Here is a 26,721-nt window from a genome sequence, read left to right on the forward strand (position 1 = left end):
AAAATTCCACATTGTGGTTTCTGTCATACAATCAAATCGAAAACTTGAGCACTGCTGTCTCTTGGAGGAAAAAACATGAACTGCAGATGGCAGTGTGATGAAAACATAGTCTCATTAAACACAATTTCACCTCCTAACAGACTTAGCTTTAGCTTTCGCCAGAGTTCTTAAGGGTCTTCAAAATATACCAATTTATCTACTTCTGTATCCCATCTTCAGCATGCTCCACTGGTTCCACGTGCCCGAGTGAATTAGTTTCAAAGAAATTTTTATTCTCCAATCTTTCTAGTGTTTCATCCCACCTTATGACTGAACTCCCCCATCACATCTTTCTAAATATGATTAGATTAGATTAGCTTCCTTACAGTGTGGAAACAGGACCTTCGGCCCAACAAGTCCACACCACCCTTTGGAGCATCCCACCCAGACCCATCCCTCTATAACCCACACATCCCTGAACACTACAGGCAACTTAGCATGGCCAATCCACCTAGCTTGCACATCATTGGACTGTGGGAGGAAACCCACTCAGACACGGGGAGAATGTGCAAACTCCGCACTGACAGTTGCCCGAGGCTAGAATTGAACCCAGGTCCCTGGCGCTGTGAGGCCGCAGTGCTAATCACTGAGCCACCGTGCCGCCCTTGTCCCTGTTTCATCATGCATAGTGACGAGTGTACCTCGATCCCCTATACTCCCCAAATCGGGCTCTCGCTTAAAATATCAAACCTCCCTTCTTTGATAATGCTCTCAACTTCACTCATTTTTGGTTTCCCCATCCTCAAATGTGATCAAAATTTAGACATCTTGCCGAAGATGGGAAGTTGTTCCTATTTCCAGATTGATTATGCAGATTTCTTTCCATGCTCTAAACCCAGAGCAACAAGGCTAGTAGCCAGTTCCAGAACCCCAATCTCAGTGAGAAAGTGCCATACATCAGTCGAAAGCAACTCCTAGATAATCTTTCAAACTTGTTTATGATGGTTTGGTCTCAAACCTGCTGAGTAACACTTGCAGTGTGCAAGATGGCCTGAGAATTTTCACTGTTTAAATGCGTTGTCACTGTTGCTGTCTTTTGACAACCTCATTTTAGGGTGTATCCAACAGGATTAAAATAGCAAAAATTAAGTGTCCGTGTCTTCAGAATCCATATATAAGCCAACAATCTGCAAACTCCAGCTTTTCATAGTAAGCACAAGATGTGGAATACAAACTGGCCAATTTGAAAAGTAACAAACTGGAATTAGATACCTCATACTAAACTAATGATTAGTATCACCCTTACCGGCTCTCTGCCGTCCATGGCCTCTATCCACAGTCTTCTGTCCTCCTCAGAAAGTGCCTGCATCGTAATCATGGTTGCCCTGCGGAGTACAGAAGGCAAACTGTCCATGTCAGATGGCCACTTCAAGAGTTTAAATTCATTTAATTTTCTTGAACAAAAAGCATATTCGAGCCACGTGCTTTCCTTCCTGCAAGTAGCAGAATGTAACAATACAGAGGCCAAAAAAAAGACTTAACTAACATTTTGATCTGAGAGAGTTTTTTTCTTATGTAAACCATTTTGATTTCATGTTGTAATAAAATGTGAGGCTGGATGAACACAGCAGGCCAAGCAGCATCTCAGGAGCACAAAAGCTGACGTTTCGGGCCTAGACCCTTCATCAGAGAGGGGGATGGGGTGAGGGTCCTGGAATAAATAGGGAGAGAGGGGGAGGCGGACCGAAGATGGAGAGAAAAGAAGATAGGTGAAGAGAGTGTAGGTGGGGAGGTAGGGAGGGGATAGGTCAGTCCAGGGAAGACGGACAGGTCAAGGAGGTGGGATGAGGTTAGTAGGTAGGAGATGTAGGTGCGGCTTGGGGTGGGAGGAAGGGATGGGTGAGAGGAAGAACAGGTTAGGGAGGCAGAGACAGGTTGGACTGGTTTTGGGATGCAGTGGGTGGAGGGGAAGAGCTGGGCTGGTTGTGTGGTGCAGTGGGGGGAGGGGACGAACTGGGCTGGTTTAGGGATGCAGTTGGAGAAGGGGAGATTTTGAAACTGGTGAAGTCCACATTGATACCATTAGGCTGCAGGGTTCCCAGGCGGAATATGAGTTGCTGTTCCTGCAACTCCCCCTCCCATTCTTTAGATGACATGTCCATCATGGGCCTCCTGCAGTGCCACAATGATGCCACCCGAAGGTTGCAGTTGTCCATTGAGCTGGGCCGCTTCACTTCTGGTTTTCCTTCACAGTGGAGTGTACTGGGGTCGATCTCTATGTGTTTGTTGATGGGTTTCTTTGTGGGTACCAGGCTTCTAAGAATTCCCGTGCTTGTCTCTGCTTTACTTGTCCCAGGATCTTGGTGTTGTTCCAGGGACAAGCAAAGCAGAGACAAGCACGGAATTCCTAGAAGCGTGGTACCCCACGAAGAAAGCCTTAAACAAACACAGAGATCGACCTCAATACACTCCACTGTGCAGGAAAATCAGAAGTGAGGTAATCCAGCTCAATGGACTCCAGCAGGGTAATGAAACATCTGCAGAAAAACAACGAACCAGCTCAGCGAGCCAACCAACCACAACATCCACAACCCGAGCTACGAATCTACTCTAACACCTAAGATACTTGATTTCATGTTAGATTTTACAGGTGCATTTTGAAAACAAAAACTAAGAAACATTTTATCAGTTTTGAAGTAATTTCTTTAGGTGGGGATGTATAATTTGGATCGCTATAAGGAGGTCTATCATGAATAGTCCATTTTGAAGTTAAGCCAACCTTAGAACAATGCAAATACACTGAAAAGGAACTTTATACATGTACATTTATTCATCATGGTAATAACTACTTCTGAGGTTTTGCAGATTTGGAGGTCAGGATCTGTCTACAGCTGATTTCAAACAAATTCAGATTCCTATTAGGAGGAATGTTAAGTTTGTGACTCATAAGAAATGAAGTAAAATCACTTGCAGGATATTAACTTTAATGCATTAGTCCATTGTTAGGTACCTTGCAATCTCAGTTGTGACTGAACTGGAGAGAAATTTCATTCTTACAAAAGATGCAAAATGCAGGATATGTCATTCCAAACATCAACACCCTGAGAAACACTAGCATACACAAAGACTTCAAATTCAGCAGGCAGTTCACATCTGAACATGGAGTGCCTAGAACTTTTTACCAGCAAAAAAGTTACAAAACATGTTATCAAAAAAATTACAACATGCAACATTCAACTCACCTGTCCACTCCTTCCACATCGAAACAGAACCTCTTCTCAATGGAATCTGTTTTTCTCCTAATGCATGACTTTAGGGTAAATGTTTCTTCGTCTCCCTTTGAAAGGCAAATGCACCAATGAATTACATTCTAATTCCTTTCAACAATTATACAGAAGCAAAAACAATCACAGATATGAATGCCAAGTAGATGGGTATGAAAGGTTTCCTGGCTGTCATGTGAGCTGACCTGGTGCTGAAAACTCTTTAAAATTTTGATTTTCAATGTGTAGCTGTGTTGAACACCATGATTCAGGAGGCTGTTTTACAATGTACCTTGAGCAAAAATCCTGAAACTCATTCTAAGTGAAAAGCATTCATGCTAATGCACCAAATTAACTTGTATTTTTCTGTGGTATCATTAAACCCACAATTGGAAATATTAAGCTTTCGAGAAGGAACACATGATACCAACTAAAGTTTAGAAAATGAGTAAGTCAACCAAGCAAGTCTATATAATTGCTTTCTGCAAAATATTTTGCCGCATGCTAAGAGAATCATGAAGCTAATTGGCCTGGATTTCCACAACAGAACAGCCTGGAAGGTGCAATCTTACTCCCAAATACTGCATTTCCCAATTTTGTGGGGGTGACAACAAGATTAGTTGGGATTTGTGCATGCTTCATTTACAGAGGCAACTTGCCACTTAAATATCAGCTGCTTCCATTCAAGCCAAGAATTTTTTTTGTCGCCCAACAGCATGAAATCCAAAGTAAGTAGAGTAGACATGGTAAGAGCAGATATGAACTTTGTTCATTTCTTTCTGTAGTCAGAATATACTTTGAGAGATATACCTTTGGACATGGTTGAAGACACCCTTTGGAAGGTCAGGTGATTATCAGGGGACATCACATGACCATTGGACATGTTAAATGTTTCATGAATGTGCATGAAGAGTAAATAAAATGTCAAACTTATTAGAACTGTAAACAGACTTGTCAAAATCAGTTGTCAAAAATAACAAAACCAACTGACAAAAGGAGCTGGCATGGCAATCCTATCTTTTAAATCTTGGGAAATAAATATCTGGAATATTAAAAATCATCACTTGTTATTTCAATTTGTCTGTTGACATGATTTTCCATCAAGGAATTAATGCTACATGACTGATTTTATACTTATCTATTATCACAGGTTAGGTGTCTACTATTTCACAGCTTGAATTAAAGTGCCAAACAAATATAGGGTCCTTGGAATGAGATATGTAAATGACCTTCATTCTTATTTGTTGTTATAAAAGATTGTGCACAAGAATGAAATGCTTGTTTTTAAGGCATTATGTAGATGAAGGAACGTAAAGGTGAGAAATGTGTGTTTATGAATGGGAATGCTTATGTCAATACAGCAAAGTTTGCAAAACACAGCTGAAAATTTATTCAATAGAAATTCATTTTATCCCCTTTCTTCAGGGTCCAAGAGTCTGTCCAGAATGGATATGAGGCACATTGGCATAGTAGGGTAAGAGGTCAGGAGTCCATGAGGGTTGACATGACTGCGCCAAGTTGGCATCAGGACTATTAAAGGTCATGGGGTAGGAAGAACTGTAAATGAATGGATGAGGGGATAAAAGGATGAGTACAAAGCAAAATGTGCCATAAGTTGGTATGAATCAATGTTGGAGAGTGAGGGGGACATGAGGGACAAGAGCAGTAAGAACTGGAGAGCAGTTTTGTGCTTATTCTTTTCCAATGCAAAATGGTGTTAGTACATGGAAACAAGTCTTAGTGCCAGCTTGCCTTCATAGTCAGCTTCTTTGTCTCTAAGGACACGGTTCACAGGCCTGACTTAAAACTCAGGCTATCCTACGAGACCAAAAGTCCAATGCATGGACAACATTTTTAAGACTCTCCGCACATAACAAATGCCAAAAGTCTAGGCGATTATTTCTCCTGCCTCTCCCAACCCCATTTGATAATATCCTACCCTGACAGAGGTAAAAACAAAATATTTCATCCATAGAATAAGAATGAGGTATTTGGGAAAGCAATGTACAAACAGAGGGAGCCTGGAGAAAACCAAAAAATCATGTGGGCCATTTTCTCAATTTACTATTTTTCTTTGTCCCAGCCTAGAAAAATGTGGCAGACTAGAAGCTCAGCTCAAGACAGTCTTCAAGTCTGTTTTGGCTGAACTAAACTGAAGGAGCATGACATGAGCAAGCTGAGTTACCCCCTCGAATTGAGCCACTATCGACTGCATTATTGTAGTCTATCTAATTTGGCAACAGCCCTGAAGGTACATAAAGGAGACGGTAACTTTTCGGAAGTATGAGAATGCATCTTTCAATATTATTAACATTGTAGCTGACTCAATTTGAAAACTGGTATTGCAATAGCAACCAGAAAGTTACACAGGAAATAAGTAATTCCTGTCTCCTCAGCCATTGATATTGTCTATATCCTGCAAGGTTCATTCTAGGTCACAACATTTATCAACAGTACAATGGAGGGCAAGTCCTGTAAAAGAAGCCTGGATTTGGTAGTGGCAATAAAGGTGCCTTACATTGGTGCTCCAGTGAAAATGACCACCATTTCTGATGCTCAAATGTACGGAATAATGCAAAACTCAAAAGGTTCCTGTTAGTGATTCTTTGCTTTTCCAAAGGGTGCACTGTTAAAGAATTCCTAGACTGCAATCAATGGGAAATATTAGGAATTGATGAGAACTACTACTCTAAGGCTGTTACAGTTAGTACAAAACTCCCTTAAAAGCAGCAAAAGCTATATTTTAAGTTTCTTTTGGCCAAATCCAGATTAGGTCAAGTTTTTTTTAAAAAGGGGATTTTCGCCACGAAGCCTAACACATTTTCTGCAAGCCATATCTTACAGAACTCGCTATATGAACCACCAACACTTTCCTATGGTGTCCATCACACCCAATTCCAGTCCAATTTTCCCATATTCGATTCCCAAAACAAAGCACCACTCAGCAGATTTCCGCCAAAAGACGGGCATTCTTCTCCCTGTACAATAACTAAAGGTCCGCTGTGCAACTGGATGCATGCTGGCATTCCAAAGTTGCCCTACTTGCTCAAACAGATTGTGAAGTTGTTAGAAAAGTGGAAGACAGTATGGCAATTCTCTTATAGGAACCTGGTGTTGTTACTCCAGCAGGGTGGAACAAATGAGGACCACCAGAGAAGGCCACTCTACTAAACCCTGGCAGCCTGGTCTGAGGTCACCACCCAGGTCAGTGCCGTTCCCACAACATAGAGGAACAGTCAGCAGTGCCTAACAGTGTCAATAACTTCTCTGCAACTTCACATTCACTATCTCTACTACTGCATACAGCTCTTATTGAGGCTTACGTTTTGCCACTCTCACTATTGCTTGCAACATTTACCCTTACCCAACAAATCCCTTAGACCACTGCCTCTGCACTGCCTCCTCAGAACATCTCACCACCTTTCACCCACTTGCACCTAAGGATGTGCCATGCACTTGCGTATCAATCAATTTTGCCCTATTTCTTCATTACAGGAGAAGACAGCCCATAACAGGGCAATAAAAGGCCTAAAATGTTCAGTATCCCTCACAGTAGACTCCTCGCCCACTGGAAGAGGAGAATCCTGGGTCTCACAAAGGAAGATTGTGACCACTCTTGTGGGAATGCAGAAACATCCATATGCTGTCAACTGAGTACGTATCACTTTTCATTCCACTGCAACTCTTAGATTAAACCTGTTATTTGTGGCACCCCTCTTCTAACTATTAGCCACTACGCCTTCCTTCTGTTGTCTGTCACAGGTACCAGCAGCATGTCCACCAACTCCGTGGTGTTTACAGAAGCCGTGGACATTCCCCAAACCCCCTGTTGAACACAAAGCATCTGGCCATTGGTAAACTGCCTCCATTCTTCACAACCCTCTCTCCATCCATGCTTTATTGTATCCATCCCTTGCAGTACCATTGTCCCCTTCATAAATGTCATCATCTCCCATCTCCAACCTGCAGCCCCCAATCGTAAAGATTAACTTCTCCAGTTTCATTCATACGGCAATGGCTGTTAGGGGAATTATTGGGTATGGTATGAGTTAGCAAGGGCTAGAATGAAGCAGAGAGTTTTAGTTAGTAAAATAAACAACAATCACTTACTTCATTTATTTAAGGTTTATGGTCCATCTATACTTATTCAAGGAAAGTAATTGCGCTAAAAACAGTCAAAGCACACAATGTGGCTCAGGATGCTGATCCAGCAGACACACAGAATTTTATAAAAATGCAGCATGGTTGAATCAGGACTGAACAAGAAAAGAACAAAGAACAATACAGCACAGAAACCGGTCCTTCAGCCCTTCACTGACATATTTTCCCCTTCCATACTAAAATTGCCTTCACAGGAAGGCACAGTGGCTCTGTGGTTAGCACTGCTGCCTCACAGCAGCAGGAACCCAGGTTCAATTCCACCCTTGGGCGATGGTCTGTGTGGAGTTTGCAAATTCTCCCCATGTCTGCATGGATTTTCTCTGGGTGCTCCAGTTTTCTCCCACACAGTCCAAAGATACATAGGCTAGGTGGATTGGCTGTGCTAAATTGCCTGTAGTGTTCAGGGATGTGTAGGTTAGGTGGGTTAGAGGGGGATGGGTCTGGGGTGGGATGCTCTGGGTGTCGGTGTGGATTTGTTGGGCCAAAGTGTCTGTTTCCACACTGTTGGGATTCTGTGATCTTACGTGATCCATGTCCCTCTATTCCCTTCTTATTGATGTATTCGTCCAGTCGCTTCTTGAATGCCGCTATTGTGCCTGCTTCCACCACTTCCTGCGGCATTCCAGGCACTCACCACCCTTTGTGCGAAAAACTTGTCTTGTACATCTCTTTTAAACATCCCACCAGCAACCTCCATGCTTTGAACCTGTGGCCCCTGGAAAAAAAGCCTCATTTTCTACTCTATTCATGCCATTCACAATCTTAGAAACCTCGATCAGATCATCCGTCAACCTCCTGTGTTCCAGTGAAAACAAACCCAGTCTATCCGACCGTTTTTCATATCTAAAATCGTCCATACCAGGCAACATCCCAGTAAACCTTTTCTGTACCCCCTCCAGAGCATTCACATCCTTCCAGTATTGCAGTGACAAGAACCGTACATAATATTCCAAGTGTAGCCTACCTAAAGTTCTATAAAGCTACAGAATAACTTGCCTATCATTATACTCAATGCCCCTTATAATGAAGGCATTTTTTATTACCTTATCTACTTGTGCTGCCACCTTCAGATATCTGTGGACCTGCACACCCAGATTCATCAATGCTCCTAAGGGTTCTGCCATTCATTGCATAATTTCCACCTTCTTGACCTTCCAAAATGCATCACCTCACCTCACATTTGTCCAGATTAAATTTCATCTGCCATTTTTCTGCCCATGTCTCTACCCAATCTACATTCTTCCGTATCTTCCAACAATCCCCCTCACTACTTGCAACTCCAATCTTTATATCGTTAACAAACTTATTAATTAGACCAACTACGTTTTCCTCCAAATCATTTACGTAGGCTACAAACAGCAGAGGTCCCAGCACTGATCCCTGTGGAACACAAGTCACAACTCTCCATTCCGAAAAGCATCCTTTCACTGCTACCCTCTGTCTCCTATGACTAACCCAGTTCTGTATTCTTCTTGCCAGCTCACCCAAAACCATCTGACTTCACCTTCTGTGCCAGTCTGCCATGAGGGACCTTGTCAAAGGCTTTACTGAAGTCCATGCAGACAACAAGTGCTTTCCCCTCATCAATCATCTTCATCACCTCCCCAACGAAAATCTTGATCAAATTAGCGAGGCACGACCTCCCCAGCACAAAACCATGTTTTCTATCACTGACAAGTCCATTTGCCTCTAAATGTGTACAGATCTTGTCCCTAAGAACGTTTTCCAATAACCTCCCCAACACTGACTTGAGGCTCAGAAGCCCATACTTCCTGGATTAACTCCACTACCCTTCCTAAAAAATGAGACAACATTGGCTATTCTCCAGTCCTCTAAGGCCTCACTTATGGCCAAGGAAGATACACTGGTGTCTGTCAATGCTCCAACAATTTGTTCTCTTGCCTCCCTCTATATTCTGGGGTAGATCCCTTCTGGATCCAGGGACTTATCTACCTTAATACATTTTAAGGAGCACAACATCACTTCCTTTTTAGTAGCAACTTGGCTTAGAAACTCAACACTTCCTTCCCTGAGCTCATCCTCCACCAATTCTTTTTGTTTTATGAACACCAACACAAAGTATTTTTTTAAAGCAGCTCACCTACCTCATCTGGCTCCACACAGATTCCTGCTTTTTTCTTTGAAATGGGCCAACCCTTTCCCTGGCTACCATCTTGCTTTTTTATATATGCATAAAAAGATTAGGATTTTCCTTAATCCTGTTTGCTAACAATTTTTCATGACCCCCTTCAGCCCTCGCTGTATATAAAAAAAATACTAACTTCGTGCAGCAAGCGGCCCGTTTTCAGCGGCAGCAGTGCAAGCCAGGAAGAAACAGGCAAATTTGGGCATTGGCTAAACCTGAAAAACTACGCATGTAGTGTCTCCCACCCATCCTCCTCCTCCTCTAACCAAAAAAGGCTGTGTGGAGGTTCGGTAAGGTAAGGCTTTTTTCCCCACCCATTCTTCTTCTGGAAATCTAGAGTAGAGGGAATGGAAGTTGGGGCAGTTGCAAGCTCCTCTTGCAGGATGTGGGACGTAAGGGTCACTGCTGGTGTCCCCTCTGATTTCACCTGCGAGATGTGCACCCAACTCCAGCTCCTCAAAAACTGTTTTAGGGAACTTGAGCTGGAGCCAGATGAATTCTGGATCATTAGGGAGGCTGTGGTGGGGTGATAGAGAGAAGTTACAGGGAGGTGATCACACCCAAGGTATAGGAAAAAGGTAGCTGGGTGACTGTCAGGAAGGGAAAAGGGAATAGGCAGACAGTGCAGGGATCCCCTGTGGCTGTTCCCCTCAAATAATAAGGATACCATTTGGACACTGTTTGGGGGGGGGGGGGGGGGGCGGTTGGGGGAGCAACCTACCAGGGGAAGGCCATAGCAGACAGGTCTCTGGCACTGAGCTGACCCTGTGGCAAAGAAGGGAAGCAGGGAGAAAAGGAGAGCAATTGTAGTGGGGAGTTCAATAGTAAGAGACACAGACAGGCGGTTCTGCGGACGTGAATGAGAGAACGGATGGTATGTTGCCTCCCGGGTGCCAGGGTCTGTGATATCTCGGATCGTGTCTTCAAGATCCTTAAAGAGGAGGGTGAGCAACCAGCAGTCATGGTACACATTGGTACCAATAAGACAGATAGAAAAAGGAGTGAGAATGTGAAAAATGAGTACAGGGAGTTAGGTTGGAAGCTGAAGTCCAGGACAAACAGGGTAGTTATCTCTGGATTACTAGCAGTGCCATGTGATAACGAGGTGAGAAATAGGGAGAGTGTGCAGCTGAACTCGTGGCTACTGGGCTGGTGTAGGAGGGAGGACTTCCATTGAGGATAATTGAAGCAGATTCTGGGGAAGGTGGGACCTGTACAGTAAGGACCGGTTGCACCTGAACCAGAGGGCACAAATATCCTCGGAGGGAGGTTTGCTACAGCTGTACGGGATGGTTTAAACTAAATTGGTGGGGGATGGAGAACCGGATTTGTATTTTAGAGGACGAGGTATTTGGCCTTCCAACAGACACAACGGGGAATGAGATGGTTAATAAAGAAATGCGGTCGATGGAGCATAATTGCAGGCACCGAGATGGTTTGAGGGGTGTATATTTCTGATACTTCTAGCATTGAAGTAAAGCGGATGAACTTAAAGCATGGGTCGTTACTTGGAACTACCATGTTGTGGCCACTACAGAAACTTGGGTAACTCAGGGAGAGGAATGATTGTTCTAAGTTCCAGGATTTAGATGCTTTAAAAAAAATATAGGAAGGATGGAAGAAGCGGTGGGGCAGTGGCATTGCTAGTCAGGGCTAGTGTAGCAGCTACTGAAAGGCAGTTCGAGAATGATATGTCGACAGATCAGTTTGGGTTGAGGTCAGAAACAAGAAAGGAGCAGTCACTTTGTTGGGTTTTTTTTAAAAACAGACTCCCTAATTGTTGCAGTGAAGTGGAGAGCAGATTGGGAGGTAGTTACTGGAAAGGTACATAAGTCACAGGGCTGTAGTCATGGGTGACTTCAACTTTCCAAATATTGATTGGAAACGTTATAGTTGCAATAATTTAGATGGAGCACATTTTGTCCAATGCATTCAGGAAGGATTCCTGACACAGTATTGCAGATAGACCAACACAAGGAGAGGCCACTTTGGATTTGGTGCTTGGCAACGAACCAGGCCAAGTGTTAGACCTGTTGTTAGGACAGCATTTTGGCGGTAGCGATCATAACTCTGTTTCTTTCACGATAGTCATGGATAAGGATAGGTACATACAGCAGGGTAAAGTTTACAATTGGGGAAGCGTAGTTACAATTTAGTTAGGTAAGTACTGGGTAATATAAACTGGGAACAGATGCTGTCAGGAAAGAGCATCACAGAAATGTGGAGATTGTTTAAGGAATGCATACTACACGTGCTCGATATGTTTGTCCCTAGCAGGCCAAGAAGATTCGGTCGAGTGAAGGAGCCATGGTTCTCGAGAGAGAGGTCGAACGACTGGTTAAGAGGAAGAAGGAGGCTTATGAAAGGTTTAGGAAAAGAGGAATGGCTGAAATTGGAGGGATACAAGTTAGCCAGGAAGAGGGTGAATAAAGGGCTTAGGAGAGCTATAAAGGGGCATGAGAAAACCTTGGCAGATAGGATCAAGGAAAATTCCAAGGCTTTTTACACATATGTGAAGAACAAGAGAACAAACAAAGAAAGGGTAGGGTCAATCAGGAATTGTAAAAGGAATTTGTGCACAGAGCCTAAAGAGATAGGAGAGGTCCTTAATGAATACTTTTCTTCAGTATTCACAACTGAGAGGGACCTAGTTGTAAAGGAGGACGTTGTGAAACAGGCAGGTAGGCTAAAGGAGGTTGATGTTAGTAAAGATGACGTGCTAGGAATTCTGAGGAAGTTAAAAATAGATAAGTCCCCCTGGCCTGATGGGAATTATCCAAGGATTCTATGGGAAGCGAGGGATGAGATCGCAGGGCTTTGGCGATGACCTTTTTGTTCTCACTGTCCACGGGTATAGTACTGGAAGACTGGAAAGAGACAAACATCATTTCCTTGTTCAAAAAGGGGAACAGGGATAAGACCAGAAATTACAGGTCAGTTAGTCTTACGTCAGTGGTGGACAAATTATTGGAAAGGGCTCTGAGAGATAGGATTTATGATCACTTGGAAAGGCACAGTTTGATTCGTGATAGTCAGCATGGATTTGTGAGGCGTAGATCATGCCTCACAAACCTTACTGAACTCTTTGAGGAGGTGACCAAACACGTGCATGAAGGTGGAGCAGTGGATGTGGTATATATGGATTTAAGTAAGGTATTTGATAAGGTTCCCCATGGTAGGCTCATGCAGAAGGTAAGGAGGCGTGGGATAGGGGGAAAGGTGGAAGACTGGATTCAGAATGGGCTGACACTTAGATGACAAAGGGTGGTAGTGGACAGAAAATATTCAACATGGTGTTCAGTTACGAGTGGTATACCACAAGGATCTGTTCTGGGTCCTCTTGTACTTGTGATTTTTGTAAATGATTTGGATGAAGGAGTGCAAGGGCGGATTAACAATTTTGCAGATGATATGAAGGTGGGCCGTGTTGTGGACAGTGTGGAGAGCCATTCTGGATTACAAAGGGACATTGATAGGATGCAGAGCTGGGCAGAGAAGTGGCAGATGATTCATTTTGGAAGGAAAAACTTGAAAGCAGAATACAGGGTTAACGGAAAGATTCTTGGCAGTGTGGAGGAGCAGAGGGATCTTGGGGTTCATTTCCACAGTTCCCCGAGAGCTGCCACCCAGGCGGATAGAGTTGTTAAGAAGGCGTATGGTGTGTTAGCTTTCATTAATAGAGGGATTAAGTTCAGGAGCCATGAAGTTATGCCCCAGCTATACAAACCTGGTTCGGCCCCATCTGCAGTATTGTGTCCAATTCTGGTACTATTACAGGGAAGATGTGGAAGCGTTAGATAAGGTGCAGAGGAGATTTACCAGAATGTTGCGTGAAATGGAAGAAAGGTCTTACGAGGAAAGGTCAAGAGAGCTAGGGCTTTTCTCTTTGGAGCGATGAAGGATGAGAGGTGACTTGTTAGAGGTATACAAAATGATCAAAGATATGGATCAGGTAGACAGCCAGAGACTTTTTCCTAGGTAGCTGGAGGTGGAGATAGCTTTTACGAGGGACATAGTTTTTAAAATGAAAGGAGGTAGGTATTGGGGAGACGTCTGAGGTAGGTTCTTTACTCAAAGCGTGGTAGGGGCGTGAAAGGCATTACCGGCGGGGGTAGTGGAATCGGCCTCATTCGGGCATTTAAGCGACTATTAGATAGGCATATGGATGATTAGTATAAGATAGCGGTGGAGGTTAGATAGACCTTAGGTTTAGAGTAAAGGTTCGGCACAACATCATGGGCCAAAGGCGCTGTACTGTTCTATGTTCTAATGTCTTGTTTAAGTTTTTTCCAACTTTCCTTACCTATTTCAAGTGCTTCATCAGTTCCCAACCTCTTCAATCTTATGTATGCTTCCTTTTGCTTTTTGACCAAATTCATAACATCCCTGGTCATCCAAGGTTCACATAACTTACCATTCTTATCCATCATTCTTGCAGAACCACATCACTCCTGAGCTTTTATCAACTGCCATTTGAAATACTCACGCATACCTGATGCGGATTTACCCTCAAACAGCCGCCTCCAATCAACATTCTCCAGTTCTTGCCTAATACTGTTGTTACTCACCTTATCTCAATTTAACACCTTCACCCAAGGAGCGGTGGCATCCCTATCCACGAGTATCTTAAAGCTACTGGTAGTATGGTAACTACTACCAAAATGGTCCCCCATTCAAACTTCACTCACCTGGTCGGGGTCATTTCCCAAAACGAGGTCCAGTATAAACCCTTCCAATGCCTGGCCTATTCACATACTGTGATAAGAAACCCTCCCAAAAGGACCTTATAAATTCTGCCCTCTCCGAGCCCCTTGCACAAACTGAGTCTCAGTCATTACAGAAGAAACTACAATAGGAGGCTTTTTGCTAGAGATAGAATGAATAATATAGGGATATTGTTTAAAAACATTAATCCTGGATATGATTGTTTCTGAAACTGGGATTGATAAAATTACCTAATACAGGTTGCTAGTTGCTAGTTCAAGCATGCAGTAGGAAATTCAATTGAATGATAAAGGGCAAATAAATTTGAATATTTGCATTTCAATTTAAAACAAGAGTAAATACAACAGGTTTAAGTGGTTATAACTTGGTGACAAATGGAAAAACTGTTGGCAAGATTTAATTGGCCATTAATGGCTTGGTAACAGTTTTAAACCACCAGGAATAGGGAAAAAAAATGCCATGAAAATCATTAGATCTTCATATGAAGTTTAGTCAGAAGCAAGAGTGCAATTGCTTCTCTGCTAATTGTAAAATCAAGACTTTTGTTTTAGTACGTACTGATACCACCAAACTATATGGCTGGGTGTTAAGAGCAAAGGCAACATGAAAAATTGGAATAAAAGCAAGACACTACAGATTCTGAAAATCAATAACAAACAAAGAAAATTGTGAAAATGTCCAGCAGGTAATACAGCATTTTTGGACAGAGGAACAATGTTGAATTTCACATTGACAATGGTTGTCAGAATACTTCTAATGAAAGACTGCCGACCAGAAACATTACCTGTTTGCAGGTTGGCAAAAATTACTAAAATGGCATAAATGGTATCTCACCAGAACAGCAAACAGTTTCTTACTCCATGCAAGCAATGACTACAATACTTAAAAGGAAATTAGAAAAACATTTAAGAAGGAGGAATATGAAGACGAGGTTGAAAGACATGGACCTCAGAGTTCATAGTTCATTCACTCATAGAGATATGCTGCATGGAAACTGACCCTTTGGTCCAATTCATCCACGCCGACCAGATATCCTCAGTGGATCTAGTCCCACTTGCCAGCATTTGGCTGTTATCCCTCCAAATCCTTTGTATTCATACACCCATCCTGATGCCTTTTGAATGTCATTTTTTCTGGCAGCTCATTCCATACACGCACCACCCTTCACAAAGAAATTGCCCCTTGGGAACCTTTTAAATCATTCCCCTCTCACCTTAAACCTCTGCTCGTTAGATTTTGGATTCCCCCACTCTGGGGAAAAGACCTTGTCTGTTACCCTGTCCATACCCCTCATGATTTGCTAAACCTCTATAAGGTCACCCCTCAGCCTCCGGTGGTCCTAGAAAAATAGCCCCAGTCTATTTAGCCTCTTCTTATAGCTCAAACTTCCAACCCTGGCAACATCCTTGTAAATCTTCTCTGAACACTTTCAAGTTTCACAACTTCCTTCCTTTAGCAGGGAGACCAGAACCGCGCACAGTATTCCAACAGTGACCTAACCAGCGTCCTGTACAACATTACATGACCTCCCAAGTAATCCAAGATGGAGGGTGGGAAAAAGTTGTGTTTGTAAGAGCTGTTCCTCTTCTGAGGTATTTTCATTGTTGGTGCCGATTTCCTTCAATTCTAGGAGTAGTAATTACTGTTTCATAAGCTGTTGCACTGTTTTGGAACTTCTGACAAAAAAAATCTAAACAATGGCACTTTAAAAAGGAAGGAGAGAAACAAAGGACAGCGACCACATGGGCAGTGATTCAAACTGTCAGGCCCAGCAGGAACCTGCACAGCTGCTGTCTTTGCTGTCTGTTTACATGAATCTCTGGACATCGGAGCTTGTTCTAAGGAAAAGTGGTTCTCAAAGAAAAGTTTGGAACTACATAGACAAATCAAGCATTCATTATTTTATTACTAGTTTCTGGTATAAGGCGGTAGCAGACTAGAGGACCGCTAAAAGTCAACCACACTGGTGTCAGTATGGCGTTACTGGCAAGTTAAGGGTGGTATTAGTGAATAGGTGCATTTTTACAATAATCAGAGGTTGGTTGCACAGTCATCATCAGATTAGTATTATCCCAGATTTTTTTTTGTTGAATTCAATTTCACCATCTACCATCATGAGATTTGAACAAATATCCCCAGATTCGGCTCCAAATTACTAGCCCTATAATATTACTACAAAATGACAGCTTCCCCCTAAAAGTGTATAGTTCTTTAACATCAGCACCTGCAATTTACTTGGTACTAAAATTACTCAGAAGGAAAAGTCCTTTAATTCTGTCGTTGAAATACAAATACATCTATGTCCTATCACTTGAAGACCGTTCTGTCAGAGTACAGCTTCATCTTTCATTTATAGTGAAATTTTTAGTCAGTTTTGCAGTCAAGCAAAAGTAAAACATACTATTTTTCCTCCAGTTTTTTGATCAAATGGCACCATTGTAAACTTCTTGGCTTCTTTCTGATACGTGCAGTAGTGCTTCACCCAACTGGATCCGAAAGGGCCTAGAAAAGGATGGTTTCTTTATTTAAGTAATTAAAGTAAACCTGTTCAATTTCAGATAAAAATTTACAGAATTTTCAAAACTATTGGTTACATCTACATATTAAAATATGCATTTATGCTCACTTTTTTTCTGCACAAAGAGGTAACCCTCCATTGTATATGGGCTAATGCTCTGATGTTCTTGAGGGTTCGCCTTCATTTTCTTCATTAATGATTCAACTTCAGATCGTGTACCCTCAAAACGGTCCCGTGTCTGTAACAAGGGTAGTTAAAATGAAAATTTCAGTAAAGCTTAATGATGGAGGTCTAAAATTCTTGTATTCTAATCGGTTGAACTGTAAAAACAACAAAACTATTTTTATGTTTAGTCAAACAGGTGTTGCATATGGTTGGAGAATTTTGAAGTATAACGCAATATATGATATTTTCCCAGTTAAAGAGGACCCAAATTGATTGTAGCACTTTGAGGTTATACAACAGTAGCAGCTTATATGATTTTTTAAAAAATATAAGACATATTGGCATTCAATATGCTTTTAAATAAAAAGTTGTGTCAACACTGAAAATGGATACAGAGATAATAACATGTAGAGCTGGATGAACATGTCAGGCCAAGCAGCAGGAAGGCTGACATTTCAGGCCTAGACCCTTCTTCAGAATTTATTTAAAAGCATATTGATGCCAATATGTCTTATATTTTAAAAAATCACATAAGCCGCTACTGAAAATTTTCTGAAGAAGGGTCGAGACCCGAAACGTCAGCCTTCCTGCTCCTCTGATGCTGCTTGGCCTGCCATGTTCATCCAGCTCTACACCTTGTTATCTCAGATTCTCCAGCATCTGCAGTTTCTACTATCTCTGAAATGGTTACAATTTGTTTTAAAGAACAAATCTCATTTCATACAGATTAAGTTGCATTTTGCCATTGGCATGTTACATCTGAAGACCAGAACGTTCAAGTAAGGCACGGATAGCTAATTTCAGCAATATTCAGAAAGCGTCACCTCAGCTGAATAAACATCAACATTCAGATTTACAGCCATTTTCAATTTCCCACATTATGCAATTGAAAGGAGAAGAAGGTGCTTAAAAAGCAAATTAGGGGGACCAAGAGGGACCAAGGCCACGAAAATCTTTGGCTGATGGCATCAAGGAAAACGTCCAGGCTTTTTGTAAGTACATCAGGACCAAGAGAACTACTAACGAAAGAGTGGAACCTTTGAGAGACTAAATGGGCAACAAGCGCACGGTGCAAATGCAAGTGATTGAGGTTTTAAATGAATATTTCTCATTTTTATTCACAGAGGGAAAAAATACTTTGTAGCCAGGGACATCAGTGAGGCTCTGGAACACATTCAGATAATTAAGGAAGAGATAGTCAGTGTTTTAGCATGCTTACAGGTGCATTAAATCCCCACAGTCTGATGAGATTTATCCCAGGCTGCTATAGGAGGCTAATAGGAGATTTCTAGGGCCCTTGTGGATAAGTTTAATGCTTTGCTGGCCACGGGCTAAATACCCAGTGACTGGAGAGCAGTTAATGTGGTTCCTTTGTTCAAGGAGGCAGTAGGGATAGGCCAAGTAATTACAGACCAGTTAGTCTGATGTTAACGATAAGGAGATTATTGGAACAAATTCTGAAGGACAGGATTAATCAAAACCTGGAAAGACAGGGATTGATCAGGGATAGTCAGCATAGATATTTTATTGAGAGATCCTATCCACCTAATGTAACAGAATTTTTTGAAAATGTGACTCAATATATTGATAAAGGTTTTGCAGTTGATGTGGTTGATATGGACTTCACCAAAACCTTTCACAATGTCCCACATGGAAGTGTGGTCCAAAAAGTAACAGACCATGAAATCTAAGGCAAGTTGGAAAGCTGGATCCAAATTTGACTTACTAATAGGAAGCAAAGGGTGTTGAAGGGTTGGTGTACATAGCAGTGTACCACAGGGATCGAAGTTGAGACACTGACGGTTGGTTTGGTATCTTAACGACGTGAATGTAAACGTAGAAAGTTTAAATAGTAAGTTTGCAGATGATGTGAAAATTGAGGAGTTGTTGATAGTGAGGAGGATGGTCTCAGGCTATAGTCTGATATTGATCAGCTGAAACTGAGCAGACCAATGCCAGATGGAATTTAATCCTGCTAAGTGTGAGGTGACGTATTTTGAGAAGTCTAATAAGGGAAGATATATACAATGAATGGTAGGTGCCTAGGAACTACTAAGGAACCTAGGAACCTGGTATACAAGTTCATAGATCACCAAAGGTGTCAGCACAGGTGGGCAGGGTGGTGAAGGCAACTTATAGGGCATTTGTCTTCATTAGCCAGGGTGTAGAGTATAAGAGCAAGGAAGTCTGGATATAATTTCAAAAAATATGGAATAACTCGAGTATTTCCAATCGCCATACTATCAGAAGGATGCATTGGAGAGGGTGCTGAGGAGATTCACCAGGGTGTTGCCTGGGATGAAAAGTCTCAGTTATGAGGAGAGACTGGATGGGCTGGGTTTGCTTTCCTTCGTGCAAGGAGGCGCTGAGGGAGGAGCTAATTGTCTATGAGTCTCATAATTTTGCAAACATCAAAGTAGAATCTTTTCCACACAGCAGACCAGTCTAAGTCTAGAGGGCATAATTTAAGGTCAGGAACAAGTGGTTTAGAGGAGATGAGAGAAAAATGTTTTTCACCCAGAGGACAGCATATATGTGGAACAAGTTGCATCAGTGGGAGATGGAGGCAGATACCTGCACAGCATTGGATGAGTACTTAAAATGCCAGGGCATGATATGCTATGGACCAAGTCCAAATAAATGGTGTTTGTTGTTCACTATAAAACATGTTGGGCTGAAGAACCTGTTTCTATGCTTTATGACTCTTTGACACCTTACTTGTAATGCAATTAATTGAGCTCAATTTTGGAAGTCAAGCTAAAACCTGGAAATGTGTAAGTAATTGGTTTCATGGTAGAATACAACATTTACTTGTTACAGAAGTCATGCCAGAAGTGGGAATGGAACATTGAGTAGGTCATTAGGGACCAGCACAGAGACCATTACTGGAATCATATTAACAGCAAGTTGGTGAAATTTGCAGACAATAATAAATTAAACAGGGCAGCAGAACCAAAGAAGAAAACTCAAATTACCGCATTGGTTAAAACAAAGAAAGTAAGCAGAACAATGGCAGTTGGTTTAATTCAGATGATATATAAACCAATGCATGGTCATAGGAAGAAAAAAAAACTGGTTACTGCATAGATAAATTAACACAGTTTATGGATATAAGTTGAAGCAATAGGAGGAATACGTTTCAGCTCTTGGAGAACTGGCACCAGTTCTGGGACAAAATGTTCTGAGGAAACAGTAAGCTTGCAAATATAAAGGATATGGTGGTATTACAGAGCACCTATTTTGACAATCGTACCCAAAGTGAGACAAGGGCAGGGTATGCAAGCATACAAAAAGAAGGCAAAGGGAACAAAATATAATACAGCAAGATTAATGGCTCCTTATTTGATTATGCTGAGCCTTTGGGGAAAAAGAACCAAATTAATCAGAGGCACAAATACAGGTTAATAAGTACAACTTTATAGTCATTGCAGATGTTACAAGAGAACAAAGCTGGGAACTGAATATTCAGAGGTTAGTGACTTTTACAAAAAAAAAAGAGTTGGTTTTGGGTGGTTTTGTCATCTTGGATCAGATTATGCTGAATATATATGATTGAAGGTAAGAAATAACAAGTGAAAAACACTAGTGAGTCAAGTCTTTAGGGCTCCTAACAGTAGCACAGAGAATAAATCAGAAAATAATGAAGACATGTGACAAAGGCAGTACATTAATCAGGAGTGAGTTAAACCTGCCTACAGATGAGGAAAAATTGAATTTTCCAGGATAATATGAGGAAAGATTCAGAAGTGTGTTTTTGGGATAGTTCCTAGAACAATATATTGTGGGTCCAACCAAGGATTGGACTATTCTGGGCCTGGTAATGTATAACGAGTAAATTTAATAAATTATCTCAGAAATAGGAAACAGTGACCATAAAATGGTAAAGTTTAGCACAAAGTCTGACAGAGAGAAGCTTGGCTTAGAAATAATTGTGCTAAACTTAAATAAGGGCAATGATGTGGGAATGTGGGAAGAGTTGACTGGGATGTACTGGGAAATGTGTTTAAGAGAAAGTATGGTTGAAGAACAAAGGCAGATGTTTAAAACGAGGTTCCTGACTCTCAGCAAGGCTATATAGAAATGAGGAGGCAAGATTCTTGGAGGGGTATAAACCAACATGAATAACCAGTGAAGGTTAAGGACTGCATCAAATTGAAAGAAAAATCATACAACATACAAAGATTAGTGGTAAATCAGAGTTATGAGAAAGTTATAAAAGCCAACAAAAGATGACAAGAAAAAAAGAAAATAAACAATGACGGCAAACCAGCAAGTAACATAAAAACAGTAACAGCTTCTTTAAACATGTTAAAAAAGATTGGCAATGGCGAATATTGGCCACCTAGTGAATGCTGATGGGAAAGTAATTATGGAGAGGCATGAAGTGGCAGAGGAGTTCAATAAATACTTTGTATCTGTCTCATGGTAGTGGGTACTAACAGCATTGCAAAAATACAAAACAAATCAAGGGACTAAAGGTAGAAAAGAAATAAATACAATAAATTTCATGAGAGAAAACCTATAGGATAACTAACTAAAAACCATTCAATCCCCTGGACCTGATGGGTCCACCCTAGGATTTAAGGAAGTAGCTAGAGAGATAGTGAATGGGCTGGTAATAATCTTCCAAGAATCTTTAGATTCTGGAAAAATGTTCCAGAGTATTGGAAAACTGCCAACATAACACCCTCATTCAAAAAGGGAGACAAAAATAAAAACAGGTAACTATAGGTCAGTTACCTTAACATCTGTCATTGGGAAAACATTCTGTTACTGCATCCTTTATAATAGATTCTAATATTTAGAAAAACCTAATGTAATCAAGCAGAGTTGGCATGGCTTCATAAAAGGAGAAATCATACCTGACAAATGTTTTCCAGTTCTTTGAGGTGGTATCAAGCAGCGTAGGTAAGGGGGAAGCAGAGATGTAATATATTTGAATTTCCCAAAGGCATTGAACAAAGTACCCCAAATTAGGCTACTTAATAAGACAAGTGCCCATAGCACTAGAAATAGCAGCATGTAGAGAGGACTGACTCCTACTAGGAATCAGAAATTTGGATCGGGGGTTATTTCAGCATGGGACTTTTAACTAGTAGAATGCCACAGCGATCAGTGCTGGGCCACAATTATCGACAATATATATTAATGACTTGCATGATGGAAGTGAAATTATTATCACTTTGTTCGCAAATGACAGAAAAGAATAGATAAGGCGGCAAATAGTGAAGATGTCATAAAGAGTCCAGACAGGGATATAGATAGGCTAAGTGTATGAACAAAAAATAATTGTCAGATGGAATATTATATGGGAAATGTAACATTAGGGTTAAGGAAAGCTGAATATTATTTAAATAGAGACAGATTACAGAAAGCTGCAGAGACAGATTCAGATATCCTTGTGCATGAATCAAATAAAGCCTGCGTATATGTTCAGCAGATATTAGGAAGTCAAATGGAATGTAGGCCTTTGATTCAAAGGGAATGGAACATAAAACTGGGAGGTCTGGTCAGTAACGATCCACACTTGGAATACTGTGAACAGATTTGGTCCTCTTATCTAAGGAAAGATACACTGACATCGGAGACAGTCCAGAGAAAGGTCACTGGGTTAATCTGGGATATGGAGGAAATTTTCTTAGGCAGAGGTTGAATCGGTTGGGATTGTACTCTTGGATTTGAGGAGAACGAGTAGAGGCCTTATTGAAACATGCAAAAGTGTTAGGGGTCTTGGCAGGATACATGCAGAGAGGTTGTTTCCCTTCATTGGGCAGAACCGAAGTGGAGGGCATAATCGTAAACTACGGAGCCAACCATTTAAGATAGAGATAAGGAGGATTTTTTTGTCTCAATGGGTGATGAATCTGTGGAATTCTTTACGGCAGAAGACTGTTGAGGCTAGATCCTAAAGTTTAGCAGTTTAACATGTCATCCAAAAAACTGTGCATCAGGCAGTGGAGTGTCAACTGTTATTGTTGAGTTTTGGGTCTTGGAGTGGGGCATGAAACCGTAACTATCCGACTCAGAGGGATCAGAGCTATCAACCAACCCACAGCTGACACACAAAAGACTACTGAAGGATACAGGCACACTAAACAGGAAAATTAAAAGTGGCAGTTGCAGTCCAGTTTAGAGACTGTGAAACAATACATTTTGGAAGCAAAATTAGTGAAAGGATACATATAGGGCAGATCTTCCCTGTCCAGAGCACTTACAAAATTGGGAATGCAACTTAATTGGGTGGGAGGCCAAACTTTAGATTCTTGAACTCCCGTTAAAGTTTTGGCATTAAGTTCTCAGAACTGTTCAGGCAGGTTACCTTCCTAGCCATTCATCAGCAAGCAATGAATACTCATTTACATACCAAACCACTGAAATTGCACTTGAGTGCAATTCTTATTATTTGTTCACAAATCCTACTTTCAACGCAAAATGTCTGGCCAGCTAAACTCAGCAAACGGACTGGCTTTGGCTAAATAGAAAGGGCAGGCAAAGGAGTGTCCAGCACCAGTAGTACCAGAGACGAAATGCTTGAGGGACACATGCTGTCGACCTGTGTTGTTTTGTGATCATCCCTTAGACATTGCTATTGGGATCAGGTACATTCCTTGATCAATACAGTGAACCTCTGCTGGAGGGTGCCAGATTCCAGAACATGCAGCCTTGGCCCATGGAATCTAATTTGTACCCACATAAAAGGCTAAAACCAATCAGTGTTACATTGTTCCCAAGAGCATAAAGTTCAATTGCTTTTTACAGCTAGATTGTGACTCACTGGAACATAATAAGGACCTGGGTGAAACTCCTCAGTAAATGTATGAGCTTTGCTCAATGACTGTTTGAAATAGAAGACGAGATGAAGCAAATTACGTTTTTTTAAGCATAGACACAAATTTATTACAATAAGAAAGCACGAAATGTGGTAGTTATACAGGAGTACAAATCATAAATCTAAATAAATTTTGAAAAAAAACAATTCCTATTTCAAGAGGGAATTCAAATTCAAATGTTACTCATTTCAGATACGAGATTCATTAGACTGGACTAATGCTAGAGTACTAACTAGTCTGGATATCAGTTGCAGTGGCATTCCTGTTTTGCATGTGGTTTCAAACAACCAAGTTCAATGGTTATACTTTTGTATTTTCAACATCCATAATTTATTCCCCAAAACTAATTTAAATTTCAGCACTACCTAACATGAATACTGAAGAAAGCTGGAACTGAATTTCATGGAAATGATACGAAGGTCAGGGATTTCTAAATTAAAAACTGCATTCTGGAAATGGAGTATGGAGACACTGTAACCATTATTTCAAAGGGTATTTATGATGAATGATTATCAACCCAAAACTTTAATTCTGCTTCTCTCTCCATGTATGATGTCTCGGTATTTTGGAATATGCCCTGCATTTATTTCAGATTTTCCAGCATCCGCAGCATTTTGCTCTATATATTTTAAATAAGCTTGGTTGAGGGAACTTGCAAACGTTATGATGGCTACCTATATCTATTGGGTATATCACAGTAAAAGGGAAATTAAGTCGAACAGTTGTGTTTTGAGGCAATAGAAAGACTGCAGTTAACTATAATCTAGGTTTATGTATGATGGATGCAAAATTGTAGTGTTCCAGTACTTCCAACTGATTAGATTGCTGTGCACCAGACCACTTTATTCTCAAGTAATCATTAGATCATCAGCTTCAGCAGTCTGGTGGTCATCCTGTTAAGATCAGTGCAATTGACCTGTCTGCCAACAACATTGTTAAGCACTACGTATATCTTACAGGATTGGAAAGCCATCTTAGATAGATCCAAGAGTTAAGCCAATATGAAGTCCAGAGATAATGGGAACTGCAGATGCTGGAGAATCCAAGATAATAAAGCGTGAAGCTGGATGAACACAGCAGGCCAAGCAGCATCTCAGGAGCACAAAAGCTGACATTTCGGGCCTAGACCCTTCATCAGAGAGGGGGTTGGGGTGAGGGTTCTGGAAAAAATAGGGAGAGAGGGGGAGGCGGACCGAAGATGGAGAGAAAAGAAGATAGGTGGAGAGGAGAGTATAGGTGGGGAGGTAGGGAGGGGATAGGTCAGTCCAGGGAAGACAGACAGGTCAAGGAGGTGGGATGCGGTTAGTAGGTAGGAAATGGAGGTGCGGCTTGAGGTGGGAGGAAGGGATGGGTGAGAGGAAGAACAGGATAGGGAGGCAGAGACAGGCTGGGCTGGTAGCGTGGTGCAGTGGGGGGAGGGGACGAACTGAGCTGGTTTTGGGATGCGGTGGGGGAAGGGGAGATTCTGAAGCTGGTGAAGTCCACATTGATACCATTGGGCTGCAGGGTTCCCAAGCGGAAAATGAGTTGTTATTCCTCCAACCTTCGGGTGGCATCATTGTGGTACTGCAGGAGGCCCATGATGGACATGTCATCTAAAGAATGGGAGGGGGAGTTGAAATGGTTCGCGACTGGGAAGTGCAATTGTTTATTGCGAACCGAGCGGAGGTGTTCTGCAAAGCAGTCCCCAAGCCTCCGCTTGGTTTCCCCAATGTAGAGGAAGCCACACCGGGTACAATGGATACAGTGTACCACATTGGCAGATGTGCAGGTGAACCTCTGCTTAATATGGAGACTTCAGGCATTGACTGGAGCGAAATGTGCTTCCTCATTCGTGTGCCTTTTCCAAGATGACACGTAGAAAGACAACACAAAACAGTTACAATCATCATTTATTGCTGTTCATGAGCTTTCCCTCATTGCAACCTGACCTGAGCATAGCAATGTGATCTGGGGTAGAATTTTACATTCTATTAATCTTATTAGTATATGTGACAATTGTCGATCACTTTCCATGTTAGGCTTAACAAGCCAGAAAGAAATTGATCATCTAATTTAACATATATAACTTAAACTGGTTAATTAGAACTTCCAGTTCTTTTGACTATGAAACATCAAATAGGCCAAAGGGGTAGCAAATTTCTAAAATGTAGGAAAATAATGATTATATTTGGATAGTATTATTTCCTTTCTTAGCTAGATTTATTAATGGGTTGCATAATCGAAATGAATTTGCATCATATGGAATTTAAAGAATGCATTTTAAATGATAAAAAGAAGTCAACTTTGAACAGGTCAATGATGACAGGAGATTGTAAAACACAAGAACACATTAATAAAATCTAGCTAGATTTTACATTATGTAAGACAGGAAACTAATTAAGCCATGTAGGATCATTCTGCTGCATGGCTTCAAGGACTGAGAGGTGATGTCCCATATCCTGACCACTAGACATAAAAGCCATTGAGCAACTTATTTTTGTATACAGTTCTAATATCTCCTAACATTAATAAGAAGTCCAGTCATAAACCTAAAAATAAATTAAGAGAGCTAGTTCCTTCTCCTTGTTAGCAGTAACCCAAACAAAAGCATGTGAATATTTAAAATGAACATGTCCTCCTTTTACTTTCATTTGCTTTGATGGCTACTTTTCAACTTGAATTCAGTGCATGAATTTGCAAAGAATTAGTGAAACATTAAACCAATTACAGACATTATAGATGAAAAATTGTACCAGGAATTTTTCCTAATATATGTGGATGGGGGAAATTCACTTGACTTACATTCTGAATGCTGATCTGAAGTGGAGTTTTAAAATGTCCAAAGTCTTTTGCCAGCTCATAGCCATGATGATAAAACGTGAAGAGTCCTTGCAAGAAAGCAAGCAACTGCATAAAAAGAGGTCAAATAAAGACAGAATCATGAACCATGAA

General features: G+C 41.2%; 1 protein-coding gene across 9 annotated transcripts in view; it reads right to left on the reverse strand.

Moving 5' to 3' along the window:
• Positions 1-26,721, reverse strand: part of LOC125458177 (rho GTPase-activating protein 26-like) — a 203,893-nt gene that overhangs the window by 94,786 nt on the left and 82,386 nt on the right. For all 9 annotated transcript variants that reach the window (XM_059650653.1, XM_059650649.1, XM_059650654.1 and 6 more), the window contains exons 7-11: positions 26,572-26,676; positions 16,901-17,030; positions 16,676-16,776; positions 3,222-3,316; positions 1,286-1,364 (exon numbers count right to left, since the gene is read on the reverse strand). In XM_059650653.1, coding sequence (XP_059506636.1) covers positions 1,286-1,364; positions 3,222-3,316; positions 16,676-16,776; positions 16,901-17,030; positions 26,572-26,676 — 510 coding nt within the window. The remainder of the gene's footprint in view (positions 1-1,285; positions 1,365-3,221; positions 3,317-16,675; positions 16,777-16,900; positions 17,031-26,571; positions 26,677-26,721) is intronic.

This window comes from Stegostoma tigrinum, chromosome 13 (genome assembly GCF_030684315.1).
Source record: "Stegostoma tigrinum isolate sSteTig4 chromosome 13, sSteTig4.hap1, whole genome shotgun sequence".
In the NCBI taxonomy this organism is placed as follows: domain Eukaryota; kingdom Metazoa; phylum Chordata; class Chondrichthyes; order Orectolobiformes; family Stegostomatidae; genus Stegostoma; species Stegostoma tigrinum.